The sequence below is a fragment of the Ranitomeya imitator genome, chromosome 2 (assembly GCF_032444005.1).
Source record: "Ranitomeya imitator isolate aRanImi1 chromosome 2, aRanImi1.pri, whole genome shotgun sequence".
NCBI classification, from domain to species: domain Eukaryota; kingdom Metazoa; phylum Chordata; class Amphibia; order Anura; family Dendrobatidae; genus Ranitomeya; species Ranitomeya imitator.
In genome coordinates this window covers 276427934-276450758 of record NC_091283.1, presented here as the reverse complement: position 1 = coordinate 276450758, position 22825 = coordinate 276427934, and the positions used below count along the sequence as shown (strand labels likewise).

General features: G+C 45.8%; 1 protein-coding gene across 2 annotated transcripts in view; it reads left to right on the top strand.

Moving 5' to 3' along the window:
• Positions 1 to 6479: 6479 nt before the first annotated feature.
• The window catches only part of LOC138666931 (oocyte zinc finger protein XlCOF22-like), a 43939-nt gene continuing 27593 nt past the window's right edge, over positions 6480 to 22825 (top strand). Inside the window, exons 1-6 of one of the 2 annotated variants that reach the window (XM_069755124.1) lie at positions 6480 to 6809; positions 16522 to 16656; positions 16786 to 16962; positions 17046 to 17169; positions 17251 to 17348; positions 17532 to 17622. In XM_069755124.1, the coding sequence (XP_069611225.1) occupies positions 16579 to 16656; positions 16786 to 16962; positions 17046 to 17169; positions 17251 to 17348; positions 17532 to 17622 (568 nt within the window). In that variant the 5' untranslated portion in view covers positions 6480 to 6809; positions 16522 to 16578. Of the gene's footprint in view, positions 6810 to 15805; positions 16657 to 16785; positions 16963 to 17045; positions 17170 to 17250; positions 17349 to 17531; positions 17623 to 22825 lie in introns of those variants that run through there. The other variant, XM_069755125.1, reaches the window with a different exon arrangement.

The following is a 22825-nucleotide window of genomic DNA, read 5'->3' as shown; positions in this document are numbered from 1 at the left end:
AGGTGTCACATTGCATTTGCAGAGCCCCTAATGTACCTAAACAGTAGAAACCTCCCACAAGTGACACCATTTTGGAAACTAGACCCCCTAAGGAACTCATCTAGATGTGTTGTGATAGCTTTGAACCCCCAAGTGTTTCACTACAGTTTGTAACGCAGAGCCGTGAAAATTAAAAAAAAAATCTTTCCCCCAAAAATTATTTTTTAGCCCCCAGTTTTGTATTTTCCCGAGGGTAAGAGGAGAAATTCGACCCCAAAAGTTGTTGTCCAATTTGTCCTGAGTACGCTGATACCCCGTATGTTGGGGGAAACCACCGTTTGAGCGCATGGCAGGGCTCGGAAGGGAAGGAGCGCCATTTGGAATGCAGACTTAGATGGAATGGTCTGCAGACGTCACATTGCGTTTGCAGAACCCCTAATGTACCTAAACAGTAGAAACCCCCCACAAGTGACCCCATATTGGAAACTAGACCCCCCAGGGAACTAATCTAGATGTGTTGTGAGAACTTTGAACCCCCAAGTGTTTCACTACAGTTTATAACGCAGAGCCGTGAAAATAAAAAAATCCTTTTTTTTCCCACAAAAAATATGTTTTAGCCCCGAGTTTTGTATTTTCCCAAGGGTAACAGGAGAAATTGGACCCAAAAAGTTGTTGTCCTATTTGTCCTGAGTACGCTGATACCCCATATGTTGGGGTAAACCCCTGTTTGGGCACACGGGAGAGCTCGGAAGGGAAGAAGCACTGTTTTACTTTTTCAACGCAGAATTGGCTGGAATTGAGATCGGACGCCATGTCGCGTTTGGAGAGCCCCTGATGTGCCTAAACAGTGGAAACCTCCCAATTATAACTGAAACCCTAATCCAAACACACCCCTAACCCTAATTCCAATGGTAACCCTATCCACACCTCTAACCCTGACACACCCCTAACCCTAATCCCAACCCTATTCCCAACCGTAAATGTAATCTAAACCCTAACTGTAACTTTAGCCCCAACCCAAACTGTAGCCCTAGCCCTAACCCTAACCCTAGCCCTAACCCTAGCCCTAACCCTAGCCCTAACCCTAGCCCTAACCCTAATGGGAAAATGGAAATAAATACATTTTTTTAATTTTTCCCTAACTAAGGGGGTGATGAAGGGGGGTTTGATTTACTTTTATAGCGGGTTTTTTAGCGGATTTTTATGATTGGCAGCCGTCACACACTGAAAGACGCTTTTTATTGCAAAAAATATTTTTTGCGTTACCACATTTTGAGAGCTATAATTTTTCTATATTTTGGTCCACAGAGTCATGGGAGGTCTTGTTTTTTGTGGGACGAGTTGACGTTTTTATTGGTAACATTTTCGGGCACGTGACATTTTTTGATCGCTTTTTATTCCGATTTTTGTGAGGCAGAATGACCAAAAACCAGCTATTCATGAATTTCTTTTGGGGGAGGCGTTTATACCATTCCGCGTTTGGTAAAATTGATAAAGCAGTTTTATTCTTCGGGTCAGTACGATTACAGCGACACCTCATTTATATCTTTTTTTATGTTTTGGCGCTTTTATACGATAAAAACTATTTTATAGAAAAAATAATTATTTTGCATCGCTTTATTCTCAGGACTATAACTTTTTTATTTTTTTGCTGATGTTGCTGTATGGCGACTCTTTTTTTGCGGGACAAGATGACGCTTTCAGCGGTATCATGGTTATTTATATCTGTCTTTTTGATCGCGTGTTATTCCACTTTTTGTTCGGCGGTATGATAATAAAGCGTTGTTTTTTGCCTCGTTTTTTTTTTTTTTTCTTACGGTGTTTACTGAAGGGGTTAACTAGTGGGCCAGTTTTATAGGTCGGGCCGTTACGGACGCGGCGATACTAAATATGTGTACTTTTATTGTGTTTTTTTTTTTATTTAGATAAAGAAATGTATTTATGGGAATAATATTTTTTTTTTTTTTCATTATTTTGGAATATTTTTTTTTTTTTTTTTTTACACATTTGAAAATTTTTTTTTAACTTTTTTACTTTGTCCCAGGGGGGGACATCACAGATCAGTGATCTGACAGTTTGCACAGCACTCTGTCAGATCACTGATCTGACATGCAGCGCTGCAGCCTTCACAGTGCCTGCTCTGAGCAGGCTCTGTGAAGCCACCTCCCTCCCTGCAGGACCCGGATCCGCGGCCATCTTGGATCCGGGGCTCGAGCAGGGAGGGAGGGAGGTAAGACCCTCGCAGCAACGCGATCACATCGCGTTGCTGCGGGGGCTCAGGGAAGCCCGCAGGGAGCCCCCTCCCTGCGCGGTGCTTCCCTGCACCGCCGGCACATCGCGATCATCTTTGATCGCGGTGTGCCAGGGGTTAATGTGCCGGGGGCGGTCCGTGACCGCTCCTGGCACATAGTGCCGGATGTCAGCTGCGATAGGCAGCTGACATCCGGCCGCGATCGGCGGCGCTCCCCCCGTGAGCGCCGCCGATCGCGCTGGACGTACTATCCCGTCCATGGTCATAGGGGCCCACCCCACATGGACGGGATAGTACGTCCGATGTCAGAAAGGGGTTAATGAGAAAAAAATGAACTTTTTTGAATTTACCAAATGGCTGCAATGAAACGAAGAGTTAAAAATGTAAAGGGGTCTGAATACTTTCTGTACCCACTGTAACAGCTGAGGATCATTTTAACCATATTTGTGCGACCCACTACTGATAATGCTAATTGACACTAGGTTTTGATTTTTGGTTGGAATTTCATGTATAGCAGATCCAAGTTCCGAGGTATAAACGATCTAACATTTGTTGAAACTTGAATGACCAAATATCATCATGGGTGATTTCAATGTCCCCATTGACACTTTCACCTCAGCTACCTCTAAACTTTTATCACTGACTGCCTCCTTTGGCCTCACTCAATGGTCCTCTGAGGCCACTCACAAAGATGGCCACACGCTGGACCTCATCTTCACCCGCCTCTGCTCCCTTACTAATCTCACTAACACACCCCTCCCCCTGTCTGACCACAACCTACTGACATTCTCGTCCCTCTCCTCTCCTAGTGTGCAACCCCCACTCCACAAACTCACTCACCCTCGCAGAAATCTCAAACATCTCAACTTACAATCACTCTCGGAGTCCCTTCTCCCTCTCACAGACATAGCTTCCCTTCATGACACAGATGCTGCTGCCACTTTTTATAACACCACAATAACAACAACACTCGATTCGGCCGCCCCACTCATGCATAGTAAAACTCGTACAATTAACAGGCAGCCCTGGCTGACCAGCCTGACCAAAGAATTGAGACGGGCTTCCAGGATTGCCGAGCGGAGATGGAAGCGATCCCACTCTGCCGACCACTTCACTGCATACAAGCAGTCCCTCGCCAGCTTCAAGTCTGCGCTCACTGCCGCAAAACAAACTTACTTCTCATCCCTCATATCCTCCCTGTCCCACAACCCTAAACAGCTTTTCAACAGTTTCAATTCTCTACTCCGTCCCCCCGCACCTCCTCCCTCCCCCCTCATTTCTGCTGATGACTTCGCCTCTTTCTTTAAACAGAAGATCGATACGATCAGAGAAAGCTTTGGCCCACAGCGCCCACTGCCCCTCTTAGCTGCTCAACCCTGCTCCTCCAAAACCAGCTTCTCCACCATGACAGAAGATCAGCTCTCCACCCTCCTGTCAAGATCACACCTCACCACCTGCACGCTTGACCCGCTCCCATCCCACCTCATCCCTAACCTTTCCACGGTCTTCATCCCAACCCTAACGCACCTCTTCAACCTCTCACTCACAACAGGTGTCTTTCCCTCATCCTTCAAGCATGCCAAGATCACACCCATCCTCAAAAAGCCCTCCCTCGACCCATCCTCTGTGTCTAGCTATCGCCCAATATCTCTTCTCCCTTATGCCTCCAAATTGCTGGAGCAACACGTCCATCTTGAACTGTCCTCCCACTTCTCCTCCTGCTCCCTCTTTGATCGGTTACAATCAGGCTTCCGTTCCCATCACTCAACTGAAACTGCCCTAACTAAAGTCACCAATGACCTACTAACTGCCAGGAGCAAGCGACACTACTCTGTCCTCCTTCTCCTGGACTTGTCTTCTGCCTTTGACACTGTTGACCACTCCCTTTTGCTACAAATCCTCTCATCCCTTGGCATCACAGACTTGGCCCTTTCCTGGATCTCGTCATATCTGACAGACCGAACATTCAGTGTCTCCCTCCCCCACACCACCTCCTCACTTCGCCCCTTGTCAGTCGGTGTTCCTCAAGGCTCTGTTCTAGGACCCCTACTCTTCTCCATCTACACTTTCGGCCTGGGACAGCTCATAGAATCCCACGGTATGCAGTACCATCTCTACGCTGACGACACGCAGATCTACCTCTCCGGACCGGACCTCTCCTCCTTGCTTACCAAAATCCCGCACTGTCTGTCTGCCATTTCAGCCTTCTTTTCTGCTCGCTTTCTACAACTGAACATGGACAAAACAGAATTCATCATCTTTCCCCAATCTCACTCTACCCCTCCACCACATCTATCCATCAATGTCAATGGCTGCTCACTATCCCCAGTCCCACACGCCCGGTGTCGCGGGGTGATCCTCGACTCTGCCCTCTCTTTCAAGCCACATATCCAAGCCCTTGCCTCCTCCTGTCGTCTCAAACTCAAAAATATTTCCCGGATCCGTGCTTTCCTTGACCGCAACACTGCAAAAACGCTAGTGCATGCCCTTATCATCTCCCGCCTCGACTACTGCAACCTCCTACTCTCTGGACTCCCCTCTAGCACCACTCCAATCCATCCTACACTCTGCTGCCCGACTAATCCACCTGTCCCCCCGCTATTCCCCAGCCTCTCCCCTGTGTCAAGCCCTTCACTGGCTTCCTATCGCCCAGAGACTCCAGTTCAAAACCCTCAGACTGACATACAAAGCCATCCACAACCTGTCTCCTCCATACATCTGTGACATGGTCTCCCGGTACCTACCTACACGCGACCTCCGATCCTCCCAAGACCTCCTTCTCTACTCCCCTCTCATCTCTTCTTCCCATAACCGCATCCAAGACTTCTCCCGTGCTTCGCCCATACTCTGGAACTCTCTACCCCAACACATCAGACTTGCGCCTACCATAGAAACCTTCAAAAAGAACCTGACGACTCATCTCTTCCGACAAGCCTACAGCCTGCAGTGATCCTCAACCTACTGAACAGCCGCACAGCCAGCTTTTCCCTCTCCTAGTGTATCCTCACCCACCCCCTGCAGACTGTGAGCCCTCGCGGGCAGGGTCCTCCCTCCTTATGTACTCGTGTGCCTTGTTATCTGCTCATGTTTAATGTATTTGTCTATATTTGCCCAGTATTCACATGTAAAGCGCCATGGAATAAATGGCGCTATAAAAATGTATAATAATAATAATATTTAACCCCTTTCCCACTTTCAGTCTCGTTTGACTCACTTTGGATGCTTGAGAAAGTTCATCTACTGGCATCAACATAGATTTCTCCCAATTAATACAAATCCCCGAAAAATCCCCAAACTGGTTAATCATAGATATAGCGTTTATCAATGACTCCTCTGTATCCTCAAGAAATCCCAACAGGTCATCTGCATCCAATGCCGCCCTTCCTTCCACAGAGCGATGCACAAAGCCCTTTATCTCCCCACTAGTCCGGAGTTTAATAGCCGGGGGTTCTATCACCAATGCGAGCAGGACAGGGGGCAGCCCGGCCTAGTTCCCCTATACAGCGCAAAAGCCGCTGACCTACAACCATTTATAATTTTGGCAGATGGATTAAAGTATAAAAGCTTCATCCAGGACAGGAATACGGGACCGAAAACCAAGACCCTCATGACCGACCACAAGTACTCCCACTTTAGGTTATCAAAAGGTTTCACCGCATCGAGCGATGTGCCTGTAGATTAATAGAGATGTCGCAAATTTACACCTCGAACACACGGCTCCACACACCCCGTACACACACACGGCTCTGCTCCGTACACCCCGTACACACACGGCTCTGCTACATCCACACTGTAAACCCCTCCTGACCCCACATAAACTTCCCCTCATCCAGCTCCATGACAACCAGCACAGCAGAGTCCTGTAGACACTGAGGCCCTGATCATGTGACCACTGACTCCTCCCCTCCTGTGACCTCATCACAGGTCCTGTGCACACAGAAAAGCCATATATGTGGAGTGCTGCTCTGCGGGTGGAGGTCGGTGCTGGAGGCTCCATTATTCTCTATGTGGAGTGCTGCTCTGCGGGTGGAGGTCGGTGCTGGAGGCCCCATTATTCTCTACGTGGAGTGTGGCTCTGCGGGTGGAGGTCGGTGCTGGAGGCTCCATTATTCTCTATGTGGAGTGCGGCTCTGCGGGTGGAGGTCGGTGCCGGAGGCTCCATTATTCTCTATGTGGGGTGCGGCTCTGCGGGTGGAGGTCGGTGCCGGAGGCTCCATTATTCTCTATGTGGAGTGTGGCTCTGCGGGTGGAGGTCGGTGCTGGAGGCTCCATTATTCTCTATGTGGAGTGCGGCTCTGCGGGTGGAGGTCGGTGCTGAGGCTCCATTATTCTCTATGTGGAGTGCGGCTCTGCGGGTGGAGGTCGGTGCTGGAGGCTCCATTATTCTCTATGTGGGGTGCGGCTCTGCGGGCGGAGGTCGGTGCTGGAGGCTCCATTATTCTCTATGTGGAGTGCGGCTCTGCGGGTGGAGGTCGGTGCTGGAGGCTCCATTATTCTCTATGTGGAGTGCTGCTCTGCGGGCGGAGGTCGGTGCTGGAAGCTCCATTAGTCTCTGTGGAGTGCGGCTCTGCGGGTGGAGGTAGGTGCTGGAGGCTCCATTATTCTCTATGTGGAGTGCTGCTCTGCGGGTGGAGGTAGGTGCTGGAGGCTCCATTATTCTCTATGTGGAGTGCTGCTCTGCGGGTGGAGGTAGGTGCTGGAGGCTCCATTATTCTCTACTAAATGGTGGCCCGATTCTAACGCATCGGGTATTCTTGAATCTGTATGTAGTTTATTATGAAGATTTAAGAATAATGCAATGAATACGCAGGATTCGGCTGCCCGGCCGGGCGTGACCAATCAGTGAAGCCAAGGCTGGCTCAAGGTTCTTGAGGGCCCCGGGCGAAAGAGTCTCGGTGGCCCCCCCTTTAACACATACCACGATTCATGATGCACAGATACAGCATAGAAATATAGCACAACCACGTAGCATATAACACAGCCCACATAGCATATAACACGGCCCACGTAGCATATAACACAGCCCACCTAGTATATAACACAGCCCACGTAGTATAACACAGCCCACGTAGTATAACACAGCCCACGTAGTATATTGCACAGCCCACGTAGTATATTGCACAGCCCACGTAGTATATTGAACAGCCACGTAGTATATTGAACAGCCACGTAGTATATTGCACAGCTACATAGAATATAACACATCCCACGCAATATATAACACAGCTCACGTAGCATATAGCACAGCCCACGTAGCATATAACACAGCCACGTAGAATATAGCACAGCCCACGTAGTATATAACATAGCCACGTAGAATATAGCACAGCCCGCATAGTATATTGCACAGCCACGTAGTATATTGCACAGCCACGTAGTATATTGCACAGCCACGTAGTATATTGCACAGCCACGTAGAATATAACATCCCACGCAGTATATAACAGCTCACGTAGCATATAACACAGCTCGCGTAGCATATAGCACAGCCCACGTAGTATATAACACAGCCACGTAGAATATAGCATAGCCCACATAGTATATAGCACAGCCCACGTAGTATATAGCACAGCCCACGCAGTATATAGCACAGCCCACACAGTATATAGCCCAGCCCACGTAGTATATAGCACAGCCCACGTAGTGTATAGCACAGTCCACGCAGTATATAGCACAGCCCACGTAGTATATAGCACAGCCCACGTAGTATATATCATAGCTCAAGTAGTATATAACACAGCCCACGTAGTATATAGGGTCATTCCATGTCAAGTGAACCAATGATTTTTACCTCTATATTTTTAATTCTTTTGAGATTTTGGTAATATAGTGTCAGAGAATGCAAAATGTGAAGAAAAAAAAATTCTAGATTTTTTTTTTTATTAATTGATTTTCAAAGTTTGGAAAAAGTGCGAATTTCAGTGTTGCCTGCCTTTACATTTCTCCTCATAACTCAGGCTAGAAAAAAGATAGAGAAACAAAATAATCACCATTCTACTCAGGACTGTACAGGCTTTCACCAGATATGTCACAAGAGTATCTTTGTTAATTTTTTACCCATGCGAACGGAAACGCAAAATTTTAAAACGCATTTCCAAAAAAAAATGTTTAATTTCAAAATGCCAAAAACTGCACATGTACCTGCTATGCTCCTCGCCATATCTGTACCAAAATACAAGTTGGGATCGTGATGGGATCATATTTTAAAAAATATTAGTGTCAATTCGAAAATCTTGATTTCAGATCTGTTCAGCCTGTGGTCTAACAGTGTGGGGTCTATATTTACCAAATAATCCATGATTTTTAGATATGACTGTATTATTTTATTATGTTACAGCTTAGAAGCAGGAGAGGACAGAGGAGAAAGCTTTGTTAGGGCTGAGAATGACCAGGGGTAGAGGGTGACTGCAGAGCAGATAACAGGCCGGCAGCTCGAGCCTCCTGAGGCCATATTCACACCAGATCTTACCACCCATGATTGTTAGATAATACTGTATTAATTTATTATGTTACAGCTTAGAAGCAGGAGAGGGCACAGGAGAAAGCTTTGTTAGGGCTGAGAATGACCATGGGTACAGGGTGACTGCAGAGCAGATAACAGGCCGGCAGCTTGAGCCTCCTGAGGCCATATTCACACCAGATCTTACCACCCATGATTGTTAGATATTACTGTATTATTTTATTATGTTACAGCTTAGAAGCAGGTGAGGGCAGAGGAGAAAGCTTTGTTAGGGCTGAGAATGACCAGGGGTAGAGGGTGACTGCAGAGCAGATAACAGGCTGGCAGCTCGAGCCTCCTGAGGCCATATTCACACCAGATCTTACCACCCATGATTGTTAGATATTACTGTATTATTTTATTATGTTACAGCTTAGAAGCAGAAGAGGGCAGAGGAGAAAGCTTTGTTAGGGCTGAGAATGACCAGGGGTAGAGGGTGACTGCAGAGCAAATAACAGGCCGGCAGCTCGAGCCTCCTGAGGCCATATTCACACCAGATCTTACCACCCATGATTGTTAGATATTACTGTATTATTTTATTATGTTACAGCTTAGAAGCAGGAGAGGGCAGAGGAGAAAGCTTTGTTAGGGCTGAGAATGACCAGGGGTAGAGGGTGACTGCAGAGCAGATGGCAGGCTGACAGCTCGAGCCTCCTGAGGCCATATTTACACCAGATCTTACCACCCATGATTGTTAGATATTACTGTATTATTTTATTATGTTACAGCTTAGAAGCAGAAGAGGGCAGAGGAGAAAGCTTTGTTAGGGCTGAGAATGACCAGGGGTAGAGGGTGACTGCAGAGCAGATAACAGGCTGGCAGCTCGAGCCTCCTGAGGCCATACTCACACCAGATCTTACCACCCATGATTGTTAGATATTACTGTATTATTCTATTATGTTACAGCTTAGAAGCAGGAGAGGGCAGAGGAGAAAGCTTTGTTAGGGCTGAGAATGACCAGGGGTAGAGGGTGACTGCAGAGCAGATGGCAGGCTGACAGCTCGGGCCTCCACAGGCCGTATTCACACCAAATCTGAACACCCAGGAAACTCCTCAAATGGAGGGAGAAAAATATTCTTAACATCTAGTTCATATATTGTTCAAATCAGGACTACGAAGAGGAGGAGGAGAGTTTGTGAAAACATCGGTTACAGGAAGCAGAACCCATCACAGGGACTCCGCAATACCGCATTGTCATCCCATGTAGGGAAACAAATAAAAACAAGGGTTTTTTCATTCAGCAAAGAGAGTGACGTCCATGACGTGGTAGAAGGCGGCACAAGATCGGCAATGGATGGCATAACTGGTGATGTGACCTGTGAATATGATCGGCGCTGGTGGCGGCTACTAGACTCTCCAAAGATTGTGAAAATGAAGACGTAGAAGTGACTTTTCTGCAGCTTCTGGTCCAGCACCGTCCTCTGTGTATCCAAGAAAACCAGACATTGTAAAAGTTACAAAAATCAGATATTGACTCGGGTGGAGCCGAACACCATGACCGGCCGTACATACTCTGACACAGAAGGAAACGGCCATTGCTAGTAAGCCCTTATGGACAAGATGACATTTCACCCACTAGAAGGGACACATTGATGATAACAGGCCAGTGTAAAAACCTACTATTAATTGTTTGATTAGTTCATATTTTATAAAACGAGGATTTAACTACTGTACTATTCTTCTTAAACACTTCATAAATGACATGTTTAGTGATGTAACAGAAAAATAATTGTTCCATGTATAAATAGGTGGTAAAAATATTGGTTCTTTTAATCTTGTTTTTAACATATAATTAGGATGAGACTGTATTTAGAAAATCACACTTGAGGATGTGATCACCTTTTTTCTTTTGGCTTGTTCAATGAATTCAGGTTGAAAATGCTGAGAAAGTTGTGATATGATGATTAAGATGTATTTATTCTGCACTTCGGTATTTGTTTTTTGTGTTTCTTTATTGTTCCATATAAATGTTGAATGCAATAAGTTGTAATTTGAAAAGAAAAAGGGAAGGAACGCACACAAACATAAAATCAAAAATGATTCAAGGCTTATAAAAAAATTTTAAAAAATTTGATCGGTCCCAAGTTGAATCCCTGTACAAATATAAACAAGAACACAACTAACTCACATGCATGTTTTCACAATTTTAAAACATACGTTTTGTTCACAATTGCACATCAAAATTTTGAATTTGATTTCTCCAAAACAAAATTTAAAGAAATATAGTCTTGTGACATATCAAACGGAAGCCGGTACCGTTCTGAGAAAAATGATGCCTCTCCGACCTCTTTATCTTAATTCTAGCCCGAGATATGATAAAAAATGTAAAGCCATACCAGGCCAAAATCTGCACTTTTTTGAAACTTTAGAAATCTGTAAAAAAATTAACTGATGAAGAAAAAAAATTCAAAACTTTTAATTTGTAATTAACTAAAGTTGTACGTCATAAAAACAAAAAATAAAAAAAAATATCTATGGACGTGAGGTAAAAAAAATATTCATATTTGGATCACTTGATATGGAATGACCCTAACACAGCCACGTAGTATATAGCAGTGTGGACACCATATCCCTATTAAAATAAAAGATAGTTATATACTCACCTTCCAGCGGCCCCCGGATCCAGCCCAGGCCTTTAGCGAAGTTCCCGCCAGGTCCGTTCCCAGTGATGCTTTGCGGGAATAACCCGTGATGATCTAATGGTCTCACGAGACCGCTACGCCATCTAGGGTCATTACCACAAAGCATTACTGGGACCGGAGCATCGCAAGCAGCGGGAAAAGCTGCTGGGGACACCGGAAGGTGAGAATATCACCATTTTTTTTTTAAATTATTTTTAACATGTTTTTACTATTAATGTTGCATAAAATAAAAATGATTAAAAAAAATCAAAAATCATTATATACTCACCTTTCGCGACGCTCTGGTGACCGCTCCATGCAAGCGGCAGGTTCCGGTGCCACGGATAGTATGGGAGAAGGACCTGCCATGACGGCACGGTCATGTGACCGAACTACAAGGGCCCCCCGGAAGGTGAGTATATGTTTATTTTTTATTTTTTAACCTGTGACATACGTGGCTGGGCAATATACTACGTAGCTGGACAATATACTACGTGACTGGGCAATATACTACGTCACTGGGCAATATACTACGTCACTGGGCAATATACTACGTGGCTGGGCAATATACTACGAGACTGGCCAATATACTACGTCGCTGTGCAATATACTACGTGACTGGGCAATATACTATGTGGCTGGGCAATATACTACGTGGCTTGGCAATATACTACGTGACTGGGCAATATACTACGTGGCTGGGCAATATACTACGTGGCTGGGCAATATACTACGTGGCTGGGCAATATACTACGTGACTGGGCAATATACTCCGTGGCTGGGCAATATACTCCGTGGCTGGGCAATATACTACGTGGCTGGGCAATATACTACGTCACTGTGCAATATACTACGTGGCTGGGCAATATACTACGTGGCTGGGCAATATACTACGTGGTTGGGCAATATACTACGTGGCTGGGCAATATACTACGTGGCTGGGCAATATACTACGTCACTGGGTAATATACTACGTGAGCTGTGCAATATACTACGTGGACATACATATTCTAGAATACCCGATGCGCCACCATCTAGTATATACTTGTAGATAGATAGATAGATATGGAGGTCGGTGCTGGAGGCTCCATTATTCTCTGTGGAGTGTGGCTCTGCGGGTGGAGGTCGGTGCTGGAGGCCCATTATTCTCTATGTGGAGTGCGGCTCTGCGGGTGGAGGTCGGTGCTGGAGGCTCCATTATTCTCTATGTGGAGTGCGGCTCTGTGGGTGGAGGTCGGTGCTGGAGGCTCCATTATTCTCTATGTGGAGTGCGGCTCTGAGGGTGGAGGTCGGTGCTGGAGGCCCCATTATTCTCTATGTGGAGTGCGGCTCTGTGGGTGGAGGTCAGTGCTGGAGGCCCCATTATTCTCTATGTGGAGTGCGGCTCTGTGGGTGGAGGTCGGTGCTGGAGGCTCCATTATTCTCTATGTGGATTTCGGCTCTGCGGGTGGAGGTCGGTGCTGGAGGCTCCATTATTCTCTATGTGGAGTGTAGCTCTGCGGGTGGAGGTAGGTGCTGGAGGCTCCATTATTCTCTATGTGGAGTGCGGCTCTGCGGGTGGAGGTCGGTGCTGGAGGCTCCATTATTCTCTATGTGGAGTGCGGCTCTGCGGGTGGGGGTCGGTGTTGGAGGCTCCATTATTCTCTATGTGGAGTGCTGCTCTGCGGGTGGAGGTCGGTGCTGGAGGCTCCATTATTCTCTATGTGGTGTGCGGCTCTGCGGGTGGAGGTCGGTGCTGGAGGCTCCATTATTCTCTATGTGGAGTGCGGCTCTGCGGGTGGAGGTCGGTGCTGGAAGCTCCATTATTCTCTATGTGGAGTGTGGCTATGTGGGTGGAGGTAGGTGCTGGAGGCTCCATTATCCTCTATGTGGAGTGTGGCTCTGCGGGTGGTGGTCGGTGCAGGAGGCTCCATTATTCTCTATGTGGAGTTTGGCTCTGCGGGTGGAGGTCGGTGCTGGAGGCTCCATTATTCTCTATATGGAGTGTGGCTCTGCGGGTGGAGGTCGGTGCTGGAGGCTCCATTATTCTCTATGTGGAGTGCGGCTCTGCAGGTGGAGGTCGGTGCTGGAGGCTCCATTATTCTCTATGTGGAGTGTGGCTCTGCAGGTGGAGGTCGGTACTGGAGGCTCCTTTATTCTCTATGTGGAGTGTGGCTCTGCGGGTGATGGTCGGTGCCGGAGGCTCCATTATTCTCTATGTGGAGTGCGGCTCTGCGGGTGGAGGTCGGTGCCGGAGGCTCCATTATTCTCTATGTGGAGTGCGGCTCTGCGGGTGGAGGTCGGTGCTGGAGGCTCCATTATTCTCTATGTGGAGTGTGGCTCTGTAGGTGGAGGTCGGTGCTGGAGATTCTCTGTTAGGGTATGTTTCCACTGTCAGGATTGGCTCAGGATTTGACACAGGTGAAATCTGCATCTGAGCTCACTGGCAGGTCACCTGCGGTTTTGGTGCGTTTTTTACATGTGTTTTTGATGCGTTTTTTCATTGCATGAGTTTTTTTTGTCACTTGAAATAAAGCTAATTGAAAGTTGGCTTCTGGAAAGAAAAAAAAGTGATTTCCTGTTTGCAGATATATTAGGGTATGTGCACACAGTCAGTAAAAGCTGCAGCGTCAAACCCGGAGCGTCCAGATGTTACAGCATAGTGGATGGGATTTCAACAAATACCATGTCCACTATGCGTTCAAAGACGCCTGCGGCAGCCCTGCGTAGATGGTCATGCGGCGCTTCTTTCCAGACCGCAGCATGTCTATTTACGATGCGGAGACCCCTTAGCTTAAATTTCCCATAGACTATAATGCGGCAAAACCGCATCTAGTTATTAGTCACATGCCTAATAACTGTGGAAACGCAGCTTATTATGCATGTGTACTAATTTACATAATGGTGAATCTTGTGTCACATCCAGAAGTACGTGACAGGCCGGGGTCACTCTTGCAAGTGTGATGCGAGAAACTCGCACTAGTCTCTCGCATCAACACCAGGCTCTCGCATCAACACCAGGCTCTGCCGATGGCACTCGTGACCGGAGTGTGCGGCTGCATAGAAATACATGTTTATAGCCTGGGAAGGGGGTACTACCCATGGTGCTTCCCAGGCTATTAATATCAGCTCACATCTGTATATTTAGCCATTACTGGCTATTAAAAATGGACCTCCCAAAAAATGATGTGGAGTCCCCCTATAATAGCCAACAAAGGCTATGCAGACAGCTGTGGGCTGATATTAATAGCCTAGGAAGGGGCCATGGATATTTCCCCCCCACCCCCCCGGCTACAAACACCAGCTCTCAGCCGCCCCAGAAATGGCGCATCTCTAAGATCCGCCAATTCCGGCACTTAGCCACTCTCTTCCCACTGCCCTGTAGCGGTGGCAAGTGGGGTAATAGTTGTGGGGTTGATGTCACCTGTGTAGTGTCCGGCTTAGTAATGGAGAGGTGTCAATAAGACACCTATCCTTTACTAATCCTATAGTTGTTTTAGGTTAAATAAAAACATAGCCAGAATAAAGTATTTTAATTCAACAAAACACCACACAATTTTCCCATTTTACTATTCAGCTAATCCATTCGACGCCCTCGATCTCCTGTAATAAAAATAAAATAATAAACCAACTCCAATACTCCCTGTTCTGGTGTAGTCCAAAATAACGAGTGCCCCACAGTGACTCCAGCCCTGCTACATCTGGATGCCTGGCATCCAGAGGTAGCAGAGCTTGTAGATGACCACCGGAGATAGCTTGGTCTCCGGCGGTCACCTGCACTGCAGTTTTCACGACCATCTCAGTCATCGCAAGAACTGCAATGGACGCGAACTTCCGGCTGTGTTACAAGGTAAGACTTGTGACACAGCCTCTGACTCTGTGTCAAGAGTGGGAAAAGAGGGTTGCATTGGCAATCCAACACAATGGGCAGCACTTTGAACACATTTTATAAGTGGTCATAAACTTGTAAATAACTCATGAAAGAATAAAGTTACGTTAAAACCAAGCACACCATTTTTTTTTCTTGTGAAATTCTCATTAGGTTTGATGTGTCACAAGACCCTCTTCCCATTGAAAAATATAAAGTTTCATCCAAAATGGACGACTTCAAAATGGCCACCATGGTCACCACTAGTAATGAGCGAATATACTTGTTGCTCGGGTTTTCCCGAGCATGCTCGGGTGACCTCCGAGTATTTATGACTGCTCGGAGATTTAGTTTTCATTGCGGCAGCTGAATGATTTACAGCTACTAGCCTGCTTGATTACATGTGGCGATTCCCTAGCAACCAGGTAACCCCCACATATTCTCAGCCTGGCTAGTAGCTGTAAATCATTCAGCTGCCGTGATGAAAACTAAATCTCCGCGCAGTCATAAATACTCGGAGGTCACCCGAGCATGCTCTGGAAAACTGAGCAACGAGTACACTCGCTCATCACTAGTCACCACCCATCTTGAAAAGTTTCCACCCTCCCATATACTAATGTGCCACAAACAGGATGTTGATATCACCAACTATTCCCATTTTATTTAGGTGTATCCATATAAATGGCCCACTCTGTACATGAATACATGAACAGACCCACCATCAGTACTTTACTACGTCACCAGAACCACCACAGGTTTATGAATGCATGACCAGAACCAAGAGTACTTAAATACTAGAACCAAGCTTAGTAGAACAATCAATTGTGATATCAATTCAGCCCCATAAACCATTGTATCGCATGAATTTACAACCCTACAACTCCCAGTATGTCCTTACCATGATTAGAAGATACTTAGAGTTATTAACAGCCATCATCACACTGTGGACCATACAATGATCATTTACATCCAAGTATATTATGGATTACATCTTCTCTAGAGTCGTCTTTCTTTCCATCTCCATCTTGTCTAGATGACATGATGACTTTCCACAGCTGGTCTCTGCAGACCTCCATCATCTTTGGTCTTTTGCAGCAAATCCTGGTCAGTCCCAACAAACTTGTGATTCCTACAGCTAATCAGTTGCCGAAGCAGTGGCCAACTCAGCCAGTGATTGAGAGCATGGAGGAGATGTCTTCAGTAATTCAACTCGTGTTCCAGTCCATACAGGACTAGAGAATGTGAAGATGCTGTACATTCTTTCTCCTGGTTTATGATGTTACATTGGCTCACTTTCTTCGTATTCATTTCCCCACAATATCAGATCCTCTCAGTGGACATCTTGCATATTAGGAGAATTTTTCTGAATTAATCATCAAGGATGGATATGGACAGGGACCAGATGGCGGAGAGAATATTACACCTCACCCTAGAGATCCTCTTCCGGCTTACTGGAGAGGTGAGAGATTCTGATGACGTCACATTACATCATTCTTATCTATGGGAATAACAGATGGACAGAACTGGAGAGGTGAGGACTCTGGAAATGTCTGTAGTGAGATTTATTAATGTATCTCTCCATAACCAGGATTACACAGTAGTGAAGAAGACCTCTAGTGAGCTATGTCAGGACCCTGTGTCTGAGGGATGGGGAAGACCACTGAGCCCAATCACAGGGCCTCCACCTCACCTGATACATGAGGACATCAATGACCAGAAGATCCTAGAACTCATCTACAAGATGGTTGAGCTGCTGACTGGAGAGGTGACACTGCTGGGAATGCTGGGACATTATACAGTAACGCTATGAAGGGATCGGGGGGATGACGGTATCATTGTATATGTCAGGTTCCTGTAAGGTGTCAGGATGTCTCCATCTATTTCTCCATGGAGGAGTGGGAGTATTTAGAAGGACACAAATATCTGTACAATGACGTCATGATGGAGGTTCCCCAGCCCCTCACATCACCAGGTAACACAGGACTAAATACACACGGCCTATAATTATCTGTATATAAAGAATGAACTCAGTCCCTGTATGTATTTCCTCCAGATCTATACAGTAAGAGGACAACACCAGAGAGATGTCCCCGTCCTCTTCTTCCACAGGAATGTAAACAAGAAGATCCCAATGTTCCTCAGGATCATCAGGTAGATGGAGAGGGGTCATGAGATCTCCCCTATGATGTGTAGATGGCTGTGAAGGTCTTGTTTTATCCACCAGTATTATATGTTTTATACTTGTGTAATGAGAACAGTGGAGATGGCAGGATTAGAGCTGATCATAGATGTGACTTCTCCATCTGTCTGTGACTTTTACAATATTTGTTTCAGGGTGAAGATCTGACCCATATTAATACTACAGAGACATATGTATTGGGTGATGAGTGGTGTAAAGAGGAGATTCCTACATATGACTACCCAGGTGAGTAGTAACCACTAAATGCAGAGAAGTCACAGATTCTTCTCAGTCATCAGCTATTGCTACTTTATCAGTGGAGTAGTTCGGCCGTATCACAATCCTGTGATCACCATTTTGCCTCTAGAGTATAACATTCTCCTCCATCCAAAAATGTTCAAATTATTGTGCGAAAGCCCTTTCCTATAGAACTTACCACCTGGAGGATCCACCTACCTCAAGGGATTAGAAGATTCTGACCGTTACCTGCCCAGTTCTGTAAACTACAAAGCCAAATAAGTGTGCGTAAACGTGCTGATAAGTTAGCAAATTATTATTATTATTATTTTATTTTTTTTAACCATTCAAATTTTTATTGCATAATAAAATACAAAGGGAATACAGAAACAGGATAGGAGGGAAGGGTAGAAAGGGAATACAGACCATATTGAGGATCGTCATAGAAAACAGCCCAATATACATAGGAATATGTACACATGTGAGAAACGAGCTTATACACATCATTAGGGGGATGAGGAGGAGTGGTGGTCCGGAGAAGAGATATAAGGCGACGAAGTCCAAGGATCCCACCATGTAAGAATCTTATTCTTCTTCGAAAGACAGTCAGCAATAATTGATTCATAACTAAAATGAAGATTAATCTTAGCAATTAATTCAGCTTTGGAGGGAACAGTCGAAGATTTCCAATGCTTTGCAATACAAAGTCTAGCTGCTACAAGAATGTTGGATATGACAGGTTGTAAGGAGGTCGGGAATTCTATCAGTGAAATTCCCAAAACTGCTAGTGGGCCTGTTAAAGTGACAGGAATTTGGGTTACTTCTGATATAACACCCTCAACCTGACGCCAAAACAACTGCACCTGAGGGCAACTCCACCACACATGAGCGAGCGAACCTGAGCGATTACACTTTTTCCAACACATAGGGGAGGATTGAGGATATATTTTGGTTAATTTGACAGGTGTAAAATACCACAAAAGTTGAGGTTTTTTGGATTGTTCGAGATGACCAAGACACGAGGAGAATTTAGATGGGTGTAGCATAGCTAAGGTCCAGTCATCCGGGGGCGGGGGGGGCTTCAAACAAAAGTGCCGCCTCCTATGTGGCCATAAAGGCGGGTCTTTCTCAGAGGTCATGAGAGAGGAGAGCTTTGTAGATTATTGAAATGCCATGTGGGATTACAGTGTTAGGTCTAAAAAATCTCTGTACAGGAGTCTCCTCTCCCGGGGAAGACGCGGGGACACCAAATACATTCCGCTGCTTCAGGAAGCTATGAACTTGAAAGTACTGAAAGAGGGCCTTAGGAGGTAAACTATAACGAGTGTAAAGATCCGCAAATGACTTCAGACCAGAGTCATCATAGAGATCACTTACCCGGTGTATCCCGCAGCTCCCCCAGGCGGAGAGAGACAGACCCTCCACTGCGTTTTCCAGTGCCCGAATAGAGATATAATCAAATAAGAATGGGAAATGGGAAGGGCAGGATTTTGTCCAAATCTTTGTAGCGGCGGAGATTGTTTTGAGAGAAGAGCTCGGTTCAGTCGAACGGAGTAGGCATAATTCTAGTAATAGTCTGAGCGAGGACCGAGGGGCGAATTGCGATTCAATATTAAACCATTGGCGAGAAGAGTTCCCCTCCCACCAGATTTTTAGGGGCTCTATAAGAGCGGCTTTGTGGTATAATTGAATTTTGGGGACTCCCAAGCCTCCTTTGGAAGACGGTAGTGTCATTAACACCAGCTTTATTCTATGAGGTTTGTTATCCCAAACAAACCGGTCAATAACTGATTGGAAAGCTGAGAGATCCCTGGAGGGGATGGAGAGGGGGAGACATCTAAAAAGATAAATAAGTTTAGGGAGGATTAGCATTTTAGATGCTTGTATTCTAGCCATCCATGATAGATGAGAGCTCGTAAAAAGACCTATTTCTTTTTTAATTTCGAGAAGAGTTGAGTCACAGTTAACACGAACTATATTTTTAGTATGGGTGATTTGTATGCCCAGGTATGTAAAGCCCCCCGGGGACCAAATAAAAGGGTATTTAGTTTGAATTTGGAGCTGGAGGGAAGATGAAATAAACAAGGGGAAAATTGTAGACTTGGATAAATTAAGTTTATAGTAGGAGGCCTCGGCAAATTGGGAGAGGATGGAGGAGACCGCAGCTAGCGAACTAAGAGGAGTAGAGCAAGTTAAAACTACATCGTCCGCATAGAGGCCAATTTTGTGCTCCTGATTCCCCACCATCACACCCCCAATATCTGAACATTGTCTAACCGCAGCTGCCAAGGGCTCCATGATCAGAGCAAAGATGATGGGAGAGAGGGGGCAGCCCTGTCGGGTTCCATTTGAAGTAGAAAAGACACGGGATTTAAAGCCAGCATAACAGACAGAGGCACATGGATTGGAGTATAGAGCCATAATGGCTGAGAAGATTGGACCTGTAAGACCAAACCTACTCAAAGTGGCAGCAATATAACCCCAGTGCACTCTGTCGAACGCCTTTTCCGCATCAAGGGATAGGAACACAGAGGGAAGTTTCCCCCTCTCCACCACCTCCAGCAGGTCAATCAAGCGTCTTGTACCATCCCTAGTCTGTCTGCCTGGTACGAAGCCCACCTGATCCGGGTGAATTAAGGATGGGAGAATCGACATCAACCTATTAGCCCAGACCTTTGCATAGATTTGACATCACAGTTTAGCAAGGCGATAGGGCGGAAATTGCCAGGAGAAGTCATGGGTTTCCCGGGCTTAGGTAGAGTTGATATGCATGCCTCCAATCCCTCCTTCACAATGGAGCCAGTTGTGCGCCAATAGTTGAATAAGCGTAAAAGAAAAGGGGACAAAATAGAGAGGTACTGAGAATAATATGAGAAGGAAAAACCATCTGGACCTGGAGCTGAGCGTTTTTTGGCTTCCTTGACAATTTGTAAGATTTCAAATGCCTCAATAGGGGCATTAAGGAGAGATAACTGTTCTGGGCTAAGTGAAGGGAGATTCGTTTTGTTTAAGAAGGCAGCTATTGAAGTCTGGGACGGTTGGGGGGTGTTCGGGTCAGAATTAAGATTATACAGGGAGGCATAGTAGGAGACAAATTCCTCCGCAATGTGGATGGGGTTATAAATACGGGTACCATCTGATTTAAGTAGAAAGGCAATTTTAGATTGGGTTTCTGTTTTTTTAACACGTCTAGCGAGTAAAGTGCCAGCTCTGTCACCCATGGAGTAAAATTTAGCTTTGGATTTCCTTAGCGAATTTTCCGTTCTATGGAGGAGAAGTTAGCGGAGGTGAAGACGTTTAGTTGAGAGGGTAGAAAGGAGATGGGCAGAAGGGTGGGCCTTGTGGCGGGACTCCAATTGGGCCACTTCGGCTAAGGCAGACTGAAGGTTTGAATTATATTTACGTTTAGCTGACGCAGCCATTTTGATAAAAAGACCACGTGCTACTGCTTTATGAGCAAACCAAAGAGAGTCCTCGCGTACATCCGCAGAGTCATTAAAGGCAAAAAACTCTTGCAGAGAGCGTTCAATTTGTGAGGAGTTTGCCTGCTCAGAAAGGAGGTGGGTATTAAGGCGCCAGTGTGAGGGAGGTCTAATTGCAAGAGGGTCGTTAAGGGTAACTGAAGTTGGAGCATGGTCAGACCAGGTGATGTTACCTATGGATGCAGCGGTACAGTGAGGGAGGGCTACGTCATTCACTAGGATATAGTCTATCCTGCTGTAGGAAGCATGGCGAGGCGACCAAAATGTATAATCTCTTTCATTACAATGGAGATATCTCCAAATATCATGGAGATTATATGAGTTAATCAAATGGGCCGCCTCGCCCCTAGAAACAGAGGATGACTAACAGTCTAGATTTTTGGAAACTGGAATATTAAAATCTCCGGAAATTAGCTTATAACTTTGCTGAAAATTGCCTAGTGTTGTAAAGAAACTATTCATAAATTTAGTTTGACCAGTGTTTTGACCATATACCGAGGCGATGGTGTAGGGGTTATTATTAATTGAACAAGAAAGTATAATATATCTGCCTGCAGGGTCGACCACAGATCTATGTAACTGGAAAGAGTTAGTTTTACTAAGGAAAATAGCTACCCCGGCTTTTTTGGATTCCCCGTTTGCGAAGAATTGGTGAGGGTATAGGTTAGAGTACATTCTTACATTGTCTCGCTCTAGGAGATGGGTCTCCTGTAAACATATAATGTCATGCTTAGATTTAGCAAGTTGGCGCCAGACAAGTGATCTCTTGCTGGGGGAGTAAGGCTATATTCACACTTTGCGGATTTTGCTGCGGATCCGCAGCGGATTTGACCACTGCGGATCCGCAGCAGTTTCCCATGAGTTTACATTTCAATGTAAACCTATGGGAAACAAAAAACGCTGTGCACATGCTGCAGAAAAATCCGCGCGGAAACGCTGCGGATTACATTCCGCAGCATGTCACTTCTTTTCTGCGGATTTTCAGCTGCTCCAATAGAAAACTGCAGTTGAAAATCCGCAGAAGAAAACGCAGTAAAAACCGCGATAAATCCGCAGTGAAAACGCGCTGCGGTTTTCACTGCGGATTTTGGAATTCTGCTGCGGAAAAATCCGCAGTGGAATCTGCAAAGTGTGAACATAGCCTTAGGACCATTGACATTAATAGAATATAATGAAACACTCATGATAAACAGTTATAAGGTTATGAAAGCAGGCATACATACTTATGCTCAGTAAAATAATACCGCAATACCATGGGTTACTATGTGGCAGTGGTCTGAGATATGTAGGGTGGGGGAGGGAAGAGGGAACAAGGGGAAACCAAACAAACAATAACCAGACATTACAACAAAGGACCATCCAGGGAGTTCCTGTGTCCAAGGTGAATAGCAAAACCGTTCACCTAAGGGGCAATAAGCTGAGGAAGGATCAGCCAGTGATCAACCTCAGCAAAAAATCAGCAAGAGAAAAAAAAGGTAGGACAAAATAAGAAAGTACTATAATTGTGCGGGAAGAGGAAAAAAAAAGAGATTTCCCTTTTCTTTCCAACCAGGAAATGGAGACGGTTAGCACTTCAGGCGACCTTCCAGTCGGGGGTAATCCGGCGTCTTCGGGAGTTAGAGCTTCCAGATTTGGAGGAAGGAACAGCAGGGAGGGGTCCAGGGAGATCAAAGCCCCATTGCGACAAAGTCTTAGCTGCCTGCGACCGGGTTAGGCACGTGGTGACGGAT